This window comes from Sus scrofa, unplaced genomic scaffold (genome assembly GCF_000003025.6).
Source record: "Sus scrofa isolate TJ Tabasco breed Duroc unplaced genomic scaffold, Sscrofa11.1 Contig1202, whole genome shotgun sequence".
NCBI lineage: Eukaryota > Metazoa > Chordata > Mammalia > Artiodactyla > Suidae > Sus > Sus scrofa.
The window spans coordinates 45,016-58,002 of record NW_018084832.1 but is presented as its reverse complement, the minus strand read 5'-3'; the positions used below and the strand labels follow the sequence as shown (position 1 = coordinate 58,002).

Sequence of the window (12,987 nt, the reverse complement as noted above, 5' to 3'; positions counted from 1 at the left end):
AGATGAGGAAGATGTGGTATATATACACAGCCATAAAAAACAATGACATAATGCCATTTGCAGCAACATGGAGGGAACCAGAGACTCTCATACTGAGGGAAATCCGTCAGAAAAAGACAAATACCATATGATATCACTTATAATTGGAATCTAATATATAGCACAAATGAACATCTCCACAGAAAAGAAAATCATGGACTTGGAGAATGGATTTGTGGCTGCCCAGGGGGAAGCAGAGGGAGTGGGAGGGATCAGGAACTTGGGGTTAATGGATTCAAACTATTGCTTTTGGAATGGATTAACAATGAGATCCCGCTGTGTAGCACTGAGAACTATATCTAGATACTTCCAATGGAGCATGACAGTGGGAGAAAAAATATGTATACTTGCATGTGTAACTGGCTCCCCATACTGTACAGTGGGAAAAAAATTGTGTTGGGGAAATAACAATAAAAAGAAGGCATAAGAGAAAATAAAAGATAAATAAATTAATTACTTAATTAAATGTAGGAAAAAATAAGGAAGCCCCAATCTCTAATGCCTCTGAAAACACTAGTGAAAGAGAACCTAATAGGACAAAAGCCCTCTCAGGCTACGGCTTCCTCACTCTGAGCTGGCACCTAGGCAAAGAGACTAGGGACCATGCCTAATGCAATAGTAACAAGTGTGGATATTTCACCAAGGAAGGTGATAGTTATACAAAATGAGGTATCTGCATATATGACAGAGATCTCCTCCACAGGGATACTGTCCATGAGCATCCTCAGCATTAACAGATGTTCGACTCTGTAGGAGAACATTTTCTGTAGCCTCTTAGCACTGCCCTCTGGACAGGGGCTGCAGTTCTGAGGATGCCACACCATCCACACTGCTAGAACCGCCAGGGCAGGATGCGGGAGGGCAGAGGGTGACTGGGATCCCCATTCTCACCTGTGTCCTGGCCAAGAAGCAAGAGAAGAGGCATGGGGAGAGTTCTAATATGAGGTACCAAGGGAGGTGTGAGGGGCCAGAAGGGAAGAAGGGCTGAAGGAAGAACGATGGATTTCTGCCTCCACCTTGAAAGGAAAATCAGTCCATGGAAGGAGAATAAGTGAGAGGAGGATGAACAGTGGACACAGGCAGAAGGGGGAGCGTGAACTCAGAGCACATTTGTTTCACTACCTGAAGCTTCAAGAGAGATCCTTCCTCACAATCACAGAAAATAAAACTATGGAAACTTGAAAGAGGAAAGAGAAGGAAAGGAAAAACACTTCACTGGAAAAGATACCCATCTCTGCCAGGAAGGTGTTGAAACATTCCAAAAATATTCTGGATCTTGAAAAAGTGAATAAAGTGAGGAAAAGCCACCAATGATCACATCTCCCTCCCTGCAGACACTGGGCTTCATTTTGGATAAGCAGCAGGGATCGTGTGAGCTGCACACAGACGGTGGAAAGAAAGTGCAGGATCAGAAAGCACCACATCAGAGAGATCATCGCGGAAACGTCTCTGCAATGGACAACCCTCCTTCTTAGTCTGTGGTTAGGGAACAGGCAGAGCTGGGGGGAAGCCTGGGAAACAGAAGCCAAGGCTAAACCCCCCACTGTTCTGAGGAAATGCATTGGCAGGGGTGTCTTGGCCCATATGTAAGGCCAGGGTGAACACAAGGGCACCAAGTCTACATATACGTCTCAAGGTCATAGGGGACACTGTCAAGGCCCCTGTTGTCATCAGAGACACAGCATCCCCTCCCATCAGCTGTAGGGCCTGGGGACCTCCTCTGTCCAGAGGCTGCACATCTGAGGCCTGGCTCAAGAGACAAACACCTGAAAAAAATACATGTTTATGTCACCTACTCCAGCCCTAGTCCCTGTGATTTCATCAGAACCCCTAGAGAGCATCTCCTACGACTACCTCCTCTCCTTCTTTTTTTTGAAGTGTGATTTTAAAAGTTTATTTCCACAAATTATCATTATTCCATACACAAGTGATCAATTTTTATTTTGAGCCCTGGAAATATGAAGTCATAGACATGTGAAGTTAGAAAACTACCACAAAGGACCATCCTTTCTGACACAAAGGGTCCTTTCATTGTGTCCAATGGCCAAGTCCACACAGTGATGGGCAGAGATTTCATGTCAGTGTTGGTGCTCATCTAAGGCAGTCCTCATTTCAAGCTCCCCAAATGCCAGGATAGAGGGGCCAGTGGGGCTCTGCAGCCCTCTCATACTCAGGGCCCACAGCATCCTGACTGCACCCTCCAAGGCCTCCAAAATCCCCTTATCTTCCCTGTACTTTATGGTCACAGGCAAGAAGGATCACTCACCTTTTTTCTGTCTTTTGCCTTTTTAGGGCCACATCCACTGCATATGGAAGTGCCCAGGCTAGGGGTTGAATCAGAGCTGTAGCTGCCAGACTTTGCCACAGCTGCACAGGATCCGAGTCATGTCTGTGACCTATAGCACACCTCACAGCAACACTGGATTCTTAATCCACTGAGCAAGGCCAGGGATTGAACCTGATACTGGTCAGGTTCATTAAACCACTTAGCCATGACAGGAACACCAAAGACCATACAACTTTGCCTGAGGACATAGCTGAAGTCAGCTGAGTGTCATTCAACCTGACAAAGGATGAAAATTCTGAGACAACTGCAACTGCATGAAATGCCCCCAAAGATTCACAAAGCAAAACTCTCCTCAGAATCCTGACTCCCCATTTAAAGATACGGCACTTCCAAACCTATGAGATCAGCAAAAGCCATTCTAAGAGGAATATTTATAGCAATACAAGCAATACAAGGGGATCAAAAATATATTTGAAGAAGTTATGGCTGAAAACTTTGCAAAGCTAAAGAAAACAGATATCAATCTACAATAGGACAGAAGGTCCCAAACAAGTTGAACCCAAACAGACCCACACCAAGACCTATTATAACAAAAATGGCAAAAGTGAAAGAAAGGATTCTATAGGCAGCAAGAGCTACACAAAGCAATCATTATAAGGGAACCTCCATAAGGCCATCAGCTGATTTCTCTACAGAAACACTACAGGCCAGAAGAGAGGGGCAAGATATATTCAGAGTTCTAAGAGAAAAAAAAATTGCATCCTAGAATACTCTATCCAGCAAGAATATCATTTGAAATAGAAGGAGGAATAAAGAATTTCTCCAACAAACAGAAGCCCAAAGAGTACAACAATACTAAGGAAGATGTGGTGTATATTTACACAATGGAAAACTACTCGGCCATAAAAAAGAACCAAATAATGCCATTTGCAGCAACATGGATGGAACTAGAGACTCTCATACTGAGTAAAGTGAGTCAGAAAGACAAAGATGAATACCATAGGATATCACTTATAACTGGAATCTAATATCCGGCACAAATGAACCTTTCCACAGAAAAGAAAATCATGGACTTGGAGAATAGACTTGTGGCTGCCTGGGGGGAGAGGGAGGGAGTGGGAGGGATCGGGAGCTTGGGGTTATCGAATACAACTTGGAATGGATTTACAAGGAGATCCTGCTGAGTAGCATCGACAACTATGTCTAGATACTTATACTGCAACTGAACAAATGGTGGGAAAAAATGCATACATGTAAGAGTAACTTGGTCCCCACACTGTACAGCGGGAAAAAAAAATAAAATTAAAAAAAAAGAAAAAATGCTGGCGTTGATATTTTTGGACACTAAAATCACTAAAAGAGAAGTTAAATAGAATTGTCACATGTAGTCCATAGTGCATTTGTAGGTGTTCTTTTGTAACTTGTTTGGATCTAGGCAACTTTTATACTTTGTTTCATTTAATAATAAAAAAAAGTTAAGCAACGCAAGAAAAAAAACCCTACAAGGAATAGTAGAACATGAAGATATTAAAAAGGACTTCAAAATCATGGAACGTGGGGATACAAAGTAAGAAAATCTAGACTCTTCTATTTAAGAATGTTTTTGAGCCAATATGACTATCAGGCTAAAGCAAGCCGTTATAGGAAGGGGTTGACATGCTTACAAAACAGGGTAACCACAAATCAAAACCAAACATTACATTCACAAACACTGAAAAGTACACAAGAATAAAATAAATGGAAATCATCCAACTACAAAAAGAAAGGAACAAAGAAGACACATAGAAGCAACTGGAAAACAAGATTTAACATGGCAATAAATGCATATTTATCAACAATGACTTAAATGTCAATGGACTGAATGCTCCAATCAAAAGACACAGAGTGGCAGACTGCATAAAAAAGCAAGAGCCTACAATATGCTGTCTACAAGAGACTCACCTTAGGTCAAAGGACAGATATAGATTGAAAGTGAGGGGACAGAGTTCCCGTCGTGGCCCAGTGGTTAACGAATCTGACTAAGAACCATGCGGTTGCAGAATCGATCCCTGCCCTTGCTCAGTGGGTTAACGATCCGGCGTTGCCGTGAGCTGTGGTGTAGGTTGCAGACACGGCTCGAATCCCGTGTGGCTGTGGCTCTGCTGCAGGCCAGCAGCTACAGCTCTGATTAGACCCGTAGCCTGGGAACCTCCATGTGCCACAGGAGCAGCCCAAGAAATGGCAAAAAGCCAAAAAAAAAAAAAGAAAGAAAGAAAGTGAGGGGATGGGAAAAGATATTTCATGCCAATGGAATATAAAAAAAAGCAGGAGTTGCCATACTTTTATCAGACCAAATAGATGTTTTTATTACTCAATGAATTTATCACATTTATAGTCGTACCATGATCATCACAATCCAAAATCCTACAAAATAGACTGTAAACGGAAGGTTATCCAAAAAGACAAAGAAGGACATAATTTAATGATAAAAGGATCCATTCAAGAAGAGGATAGTACAATCATTAACATACAAGCCCCTGATACAGGAGCACCCAGATACACACAGCAAATACTAACAGACATAAAAGGAGAAATTGACAGGAATACAGTACTACTAGGAGACTTTAACACCCCACTCACAGCAAGGGACAGATCCTCCAGGAAGAAAATCAGTAAGGCAAGAGAGATCCTAAATGACAACAGAAAACTTAGACTTGGCATTTTCAGGATCGTACATCCAAAAAAGTCAGAATATGCACTCTTTTCACGTGCACATGGAACATTCTCAAGGACTGACCACATACTGGGGCACAAAACAAACCTCAACAAATTTAAGGAATTATTTGGAAATTATTGCAAGTGTCATCTCTGACCACAATGGCATGAAACTAGAAATCAGCCACAGAAAGAGAAATGAGAAAAAACCAAATTCATGGAGACTAAACAACATGCTACTAAAAAACCAATGGGTCAGTGAGGAAATCAAAAATGAAATTTAAAAATACCTCAAGACAAATGATCATGAAGACAGAACAATGATCATGAAGATTCAAAATCTATGGGATGTCAAACAAGCAGTGCTCAGAGTGAAGTTCATAGCAATACAGGCCTTCCTCAAAAAAGAAGACAAATCTCAAATTGACAACTTAACCCACCACCTAAAGCAAGTAGTAAAAGAATGAACAAAACCTAAAGTCAGCAAAAGGACAGAAATCATAAAGATCAGAGAGGAAAGCAATAAAATAGAGATTCAAAAAACAAAATTATAGGCCCATATCTTTGATGAATATAGACTCCTGAAATTGAATATAGACTCTATAAATTCTCAACAAAATTTTAGCCAACCGAAACCAACAACATATCAAAAATGTCATGCACCACGACCAAGTGGGATTCATCCCAGGTTCACATGCATGGTGCAACATACAGAAATCAATCAATAGCATATACCACATTAACGAAAGAAAGGTCAAAAACCACATGATCACCTCGAGAGATGCAGAAAAAAAGCATTTGACAAAGTTCAACATCCATTCATGATAGAAATTTTACCAAAGTGGGTATAGAAGGAACATCCTTAATATAATAAAAGCCATTTATGACAGACTCACAGAAAATATACTACTCAATGGAGAAAACTGAACGCCTTCCTACTAACATCTGGAACAAGACAAGGATACCCACTCTTACCACTTCTATTCAACATAGTATTGGAAGTCCTAGCCACAGCCATCAGACAAAAAACAGAAATAAATGGTATTCAAGTTGGGAGAAAAGAGGGAAAATTGTCACTGTATGCGGATGACATGATACTCCATGGAGAAAACCCTAAGGACTCCCTGCAAAAACTCCTTGAACTGATCAACAAATTCAGCAAAGTCGCAAGCTACAAGATTAATATTCAGAAGTCAGCTGCATTTCTGTATACTAGTAATGAAAGATTAGGAAAGGAATACGAAAATAAAATACCTATTGAAATGAATTACCAAGGAATAAACCTGACCAAGGAGGTGAAAGAACTATAAAACAGTAATCAAGGAAAATCAAGAGGATTCAAAGAGATGGAAAGATAGTCCATGCTCCTGGGTTGGAAAAATTGATATTGTAAAGATGGTCATACTACCCAAAGCTATCTACAGATGCAATGCAATCCCTACCAAATGACCCATAACATTTGTCACAGAACCACAACAAACAATCCGAAAACTTGTATGGAACCATAAAAGACCCAGAATTGACAAAGCAATGCTGAGGAACAAAAACCAAGCAGGAGCCATAACTCTCCCAGACTTCGGGCAATATGACAAAGCCACAGTCATCAAGACAGTGTGGTGCTGGTACCAAAACAGACACGCAGACGGAAGGAACAGAGTGGAGAACCCAGAAACAAACCCAGACACCTACAGTCATTTAATCTTCAGAAAAGGAGGCAAGAATATAAAATGGGAAAAAGACAGGCTTTTCAGCAAGTGGTGTCGGCAAAACTGGACAGCTGCACGTAAATCAATGAAACTAGAACACACCCTCACGCCATGCAGAAAAGTAAACTTGAAATGGCTTAAAGACTTAAACATAAGACAAGACTCCATCAAACTCCTGGAAGAGAACATAAGCAAAACATTCTCTGACATCAATCTTACAAATGTTTTCTTAGGTCAGTCGTCAAAGGCAACAGAAATAAAATAAAAAATAAACCAACTGGACCTAATCAAACTGAGCAGTTTGCACAGCAAAGGAAACTATATTAAAAAAAAGACAACTTATGGAATGGAAGAAAATAGTTTCAAATGATGCAACTGACAAGGACTTAATCTCTAAAACACACAAACAACGTTTACAATTCAACAGCAAAAAATCAAATAAGCCCAATTGAAAGAGGGCAAAAGACCTGAACAGACATTCCTCCAGAGACTGTATACAGATGGACAACGAGCACATTTAAAAAATGCTCAACATCACTGATTATTAGAGAAATACACATCAAAACCACTATGAGTTACCATCTCACACCAATCAGAATGGCCATCATTAATAAATCCACATAAACTAATGCTGGAGATGGTGTGGAGAAAAGGTGGGGGACACTTTCGGTGGGAATGTAAATTGGTACAACCACTATGGAAAACAGCATAGAGGTGCATCAGAAAACTATAGAAATACCATATGACGCAGCAAGACCACTCTTGGGCAAATATCCAGACAAAACTTTCCTTAAAAAAGACACATGCGCCCACATGATCATTGCTGCACTATTTGCAATAGCCAAGACATGGAAACAACCTAAATATCCATAGACAGATGAATGGATTAAGAGATGTGGTACATATACACAATGGAATACTACTCAACCATAAGAAAGGAACATAATAATGCCATTTGCAGCAACAAAGGTTGAATTAGAGATTCTCACACTAAGTGAAGTAAGTCAGAAAGAGAAAGACAAACACCATACGCTATCACTCATATCTGGAATCTAATATATGGAACAAAGGAAGCTTTCCACGGAAGAAGAACACATGGACTTGGAGAACAGGCTTATGGTTGCCAAGGGGGAGGTGGAGGGAGTTGGATGGACTGGGAATCTGGGGTTAATAGATGCAAACTATAGCCTTTGGAATGGATAAGCAATGATACGCTCCTGTATAGCACTGGGAACTATATCTAGTCACTTGTGATGGAGCAAGATCGAGCATAATATCAGAAAAAGAATGTATATGTGCGTGTGTGTGTGTGTGACAGAGAGGGGGGGGGGGGACTGGGTCACTTTGCTGTATGGTGGAAAATTGACCAAACACTGTAGACCAACTATAATAAAAAAAAATAAAAATCATTATACAAATAAATAAAAATAAACATCATCTTTAAAAAATAATTCCAGTTCAAATCTTGTACTGTGAATTATGGAACTTGCCAAGGCCATTCAAACAGACAGGTCTAAGAACAAACAGAAAATAACTGGAAAAGAGCAATACTGAAGAACAAGAAATGGTGTTGGGAAAACTGGACTCAGCTACACGTAAAAGAATGAAATTAGAACTTTCACCACCACCAGACACACAAATAAACTCAAAGTGGATGAAAGACCTAAATTAAAACCAGATGCTATAAAACTCCTAGAGGAAACATCGGCAGAACACTCTTTGACATAAACTGCAGCAATATCCTTCGTGATCCACCTCCTACAGCAAAGGGAAGAAAAGCAAAAACAAAGCAAACTGGGACCTGGTGAAACTTCAAAGCTTTTGCACAGGAAAGGAAACCATAAGGGAAACAACAAGGTAACCTGCAAAATGGGAGAAAACATTTGCAAATGATGCAAACGACAGAGGATTAATCTCCAGAATATACAGACAGCTCATACAGCTCAATATTAAAATACCCAACAATCCAACCAAAAAATGGGCAGAAGATCTAAATAAATAAATCTGTAATTTCTCTCAAGAAGTATACAGGAGTTCCCATTACGGTTCAGTGGGTTAGGAACCCCACGAGTATCCACGAGGATGTGGGTTCCATCCCTGGCCTCACTCAGTGGCTTAAGGATCTGGCATTGCCTTGAGCTGTGGCATAGGCTGCAGACACAGCCTGGATCCCACGGTGCTGTGGCTGTGGTGTATGCTGGCAGCTTCAGCTCTGACTCAACCCCTAACCTGGGAACATGTAAATGTTGCAGAAGAAATCCTAAAAAGCAAAACAAAACAAAAGAAGAAAAAGAAAAAGGAAGACATACAGATGGCTCGTAGGCATATGAAAAGGTGCTCAACATCCCTAATTTTGAGAGAAAGGCAAATTAAATCCACAATAAGGTATCACTTCACACAGGTCCAAAAAGACATCATCAAAAAGTCTACAAATACTACATACTACAGAGGAGGCAGAGAAAAGGAACCCTCCTACACTATTGGTGGCAATGTAAGTTGCTTCAGCCTCTGTGGAGAACAGTATGGAGGTTCCCTAAAAAACTGAAAAATAGAGCTACCATATGGTCCTGCAGTCCCGCTCCTGGGCACGTATCTGGAGAAAACCCTAAAAATCAAAAAGAGACACGTACCCAAACATTCACTGCAGCACTGTTTACAAATCCCAAGACATGGAAGCAACCCAAATGTGGGTCAGCAGATCAATAGATAAAGAAGATGTGGTGTATTTCAACAATGGAAACTTAGCCATAAAATTATGAAATAATGCCATTTGCAGGAACATTAATGGACCCAGAAATTATCAGACTAAGTGAAATATGCCAAAGACACATATCATATGCTATCACTTATATGTGGAAGCATAATAAACATCATACAAATAAACATACACAAAATAGAAATAGAGACACAGACGCAGAAAACAGAGTAATAGTTGCCAAAGGGGTAAGATGGTGCAAAAGAATAAATTAAGAATTGGGGATTTACATATGCACCCTACCATATATAAAATAGATAATCAACAAGGACCTACTGCATACTACAGGGAACCCTTCTCAGTATTTTATAAGAACACTTTCCATTGTGGCACAGTGGAGGCGAATATGAGTAGGGACCATGAGGTTGTGCTTTCAATCCCTGGCCTTGCTCAGTGGGTTAAGGATCTGACATTGCCGCAAGCTGTGTTGTAGGTTGCAGACTTGACTCGGATCTGGTGTTGCTGTGGCTGCGGTGAAGGCTGGAAACTACAGCTCTGATTGGACCCCTAGCCTGGGAACCCCCATATGCCACAGGTATGGCCCTAAAAAGACAAAAGACCAAAAAAAAAAGAATCTAGGGGGGAAAATATGCTAAATATATATATATATGCCATTGAATCACGTTGTTGTATACCTGAAACATAACATTGTATATCACTACACTTCATAAAGAAATTAATTCTTTTTTAAAGTGAGGAATAAATGAAAAAAAGAAAAACAAGCTAGGGCCTCCAGAAGTGCTTCTCTCCACAATTCAGTGGCCCTTGGAGAAGATATCCCCATGTGATCTTCTGAGCCACACTCCTCAAAATCTCTCACTCCCCTGAGACTACACTCAAACTTCAAGCAAAGCCCTTGGGGACACTTACTCATGCACACAGCAAGTCTAATGGGCATCTCGAGGCATGGTTTCCAGAAGAGATTTGGGACATGTCCTTTGGGTGGGAATTCCTGATGCCATATATTTAGTGTCCTCAACTGCCTTGGCTGACCTGGGTCCCCTGGGCTGGGGGCTGTTTTATCTCTCATGGATGATTCCTCTCTTCCCTCAGGATTGGCTCAGCTCAGGCCCAGTCTGTCCTCATTTGAGCCCCTTTATTCTTCCTGAGGAAATATTTGTGCTGTCAGGAAGGTGCTTATTCGAAAACCATCAGGGCCAAAACCAAATTCTTACTTTACCAAGTGGGAAAGGAGGAGTGAAACTAAGAAGAATGTTCCTTAAATGACCACATAGAGCAGAAAATCCCTAACAGATTTTCTTTTGATTCTGGACTCATGAGGATTCAGCAGGGATTAAATGGAGCTTCTTAACCAGGGAGCATTAATGTAAAGGGTTCTGGCCCAAGATCTCATCACTGTTGTGGACGGAGAAGCACCTCGATCTGTCATTAGAGGCAGAGGAGGCATAGGCAGGATTCAAAGGCCCTCCAGTTAGAGGCTAAAGAAGTTCAGTGAGTTAATCTGTCCTGAGGTATGCTGAGGGAGTGCAAACTCTGAACCTGCACACAAGAGCATCCCAGAATTCCATGCCCGGTTTCTCCTGGTGATGCTGTCAGGACAGAACGAGTGGAAACAGTGGTGACTGGGTGGGACCCTCTGCTCCTCCACAGTAAATGGAGATTCCCAGGGTGAGGAAGGACGTCTGGTGAGCCCTCAGAAAAGCCCTGTTTGGATGTCCAGTAGCCAGGGTGTGAGGCAGTGGGGCTCTGTCCTGCCCTCTCTCTTCACGTCTATGCTTGTTCTCCCCACAAGCCTCTGCAGAGGAAGTTCCAGGTAAGGCATTGTTGGGGCTTGGGCCATTCCAGAGCCTTTTATTAGGGATGAAGGCAACCTCTGACATGGTCAGCTTACTCCTCTACCTCAGGTCAGGGGTGACGTCAGGTTGTTCCTTGATGAGAGCTGCCTGAGGAGACAGAGGAAAAATTCCCTTGAATGGGACTTGAACAGGAAGGCTGCCTGTTGGAGGAAGGGAGGTAGGACTCAGGTGATGGATCAATGTACGCTATGGACATTTCCAGAGAAAGATGGAGACTAGTGAGAGAAGTGTGTGTGTTGAGGGAAGGATACAGGTGCCCAAGTAAAGGGAAATGTGTGGAGTCTTTCCTGGGCTGCAGTGAACAGAGGGAGTGTGGGGAATGTGGGCTCTTCATCCACGGGGAGCTGAGTGTGAAATGACCGTGTGAGGTGACAGCCCAGAGGATGACCTGGGCTGCTTACATGTGGAGCAAGGTAGGGATCATGCCTGCTCTTTTACTGGTCAAATGATACTTCTAAACATACTCTCACTGGTGAGCTCTTCACTCTAAAATGTAAGTTCTCTGGATGCATGATCATCTAGAAAGATATTTTCGAGAAAAACAGAAAGAAGGATAGGGTGGATGTTTGGGGATCGATTTAGATCATTGTTTTAAGGTCTAGTGCCCCCACACAGATCAAGCTCTCATTCTGATCCATGTTCATGGGAGAATGTGATAAAGGGCTGACTGGCTGAGTAAATGCTACAATTCAAGTTTTATTTTCCTGGCCCACAAGTTGAAGGCTCACCCATATACACAGGGCACCTACCTCATTTGCTCTCAAGTAAATACTATGGCTGCTTTATCATGTGTTAACCTTTCTCCCACAAACATCTCTATCAGCTGCACTTAATCTCCAAAAAAAAGGCAACATCATGTTTCCTTCCCAGTAACCTGATACAATTATTCCATGTTCAAGCAAAAAACACGTCACATGCTTCCAAAAAGAACATTAAAAAAAAACCAACCCTCTTCCCATAAAAAAGGTGAAGCTTGTTTCAATCCTGATTCCCCTGTCATAGCCAATAACTTCAATGCTCAGCTATGCAGTTAACCATGTTCATATATCTTATGTTAGACAAGGGGTGACTAAGCAGAAAAAACTGGAAATATTTGGTAAATATATTTATACACAAAGTACTCATATATAAATAAGATGTGCCTATGACTGTATCTGGCTTGTTTCTCTGGCTGCTCACATGGTCCTGGCTGGTGTTTCTATCTACCTTCTCTCACTGTCTATTCCATATTCCCATGGTCTGGAGTTGGTCATGGTTACTTGACCATGATTAGGGTGGGGAGGGACCCTAACTGTCATTCCTAGAGGATCTGGGCCATTGGCTGGCATGTCTGAATGGCACCTTTTTAATCCTTCATTGACGTTCACTGCAGCACATTTGAGTAGAGCATGCAGCCTGAAGCTCTCCTGCACTCCAGGCCTGCTCGTCCTCATCCCCATGGTGCAGGAGCAACTCAGTTTCCCCTTGTGAGTCAGGATCCACCACAGCAATTAGCAGAGTAACTTGCTTGGCTTGTTGAGTCAGAGATATGAGGAGCCCAGACTGGCAAGGTCTCAGCTCTCAGTGAGTGAAATCGTGCTGCCTGAGGAAGGTAACCCTTTCCTTGTAACTGAGCCCTATAAGCCAGAGCATAAAGGTGTGGAAGCAAAATTTTAACTGGTGAACCATAGTTAGACATTACAGGGAGAG

At 41.8% G+C, this 12,987-nt stretch overlaps 1 protein-coding gene across 1 annotated transcript in view; it reads right to left on the bottom strand.

The window, feature by feature from the left end:
• Window positions 1-12,737, bottom strand: part of LOC110255288 (vomeronasal type-2 receptor 116-like) — a 31,959-nt gene extending 19,222 nt beyond the window's left edge. The window contains 1 exon segment of the mRNA XM_021081032.1: window positions 12,591-12,737. Within this exon segment, the coding sequence (XP_020936691.1) occupies window positions 12,591-12,737 (147 nt within the window).
• Between the last annotated feature and the right edge of the window lie 250 nt (window positions 12,738-12,987).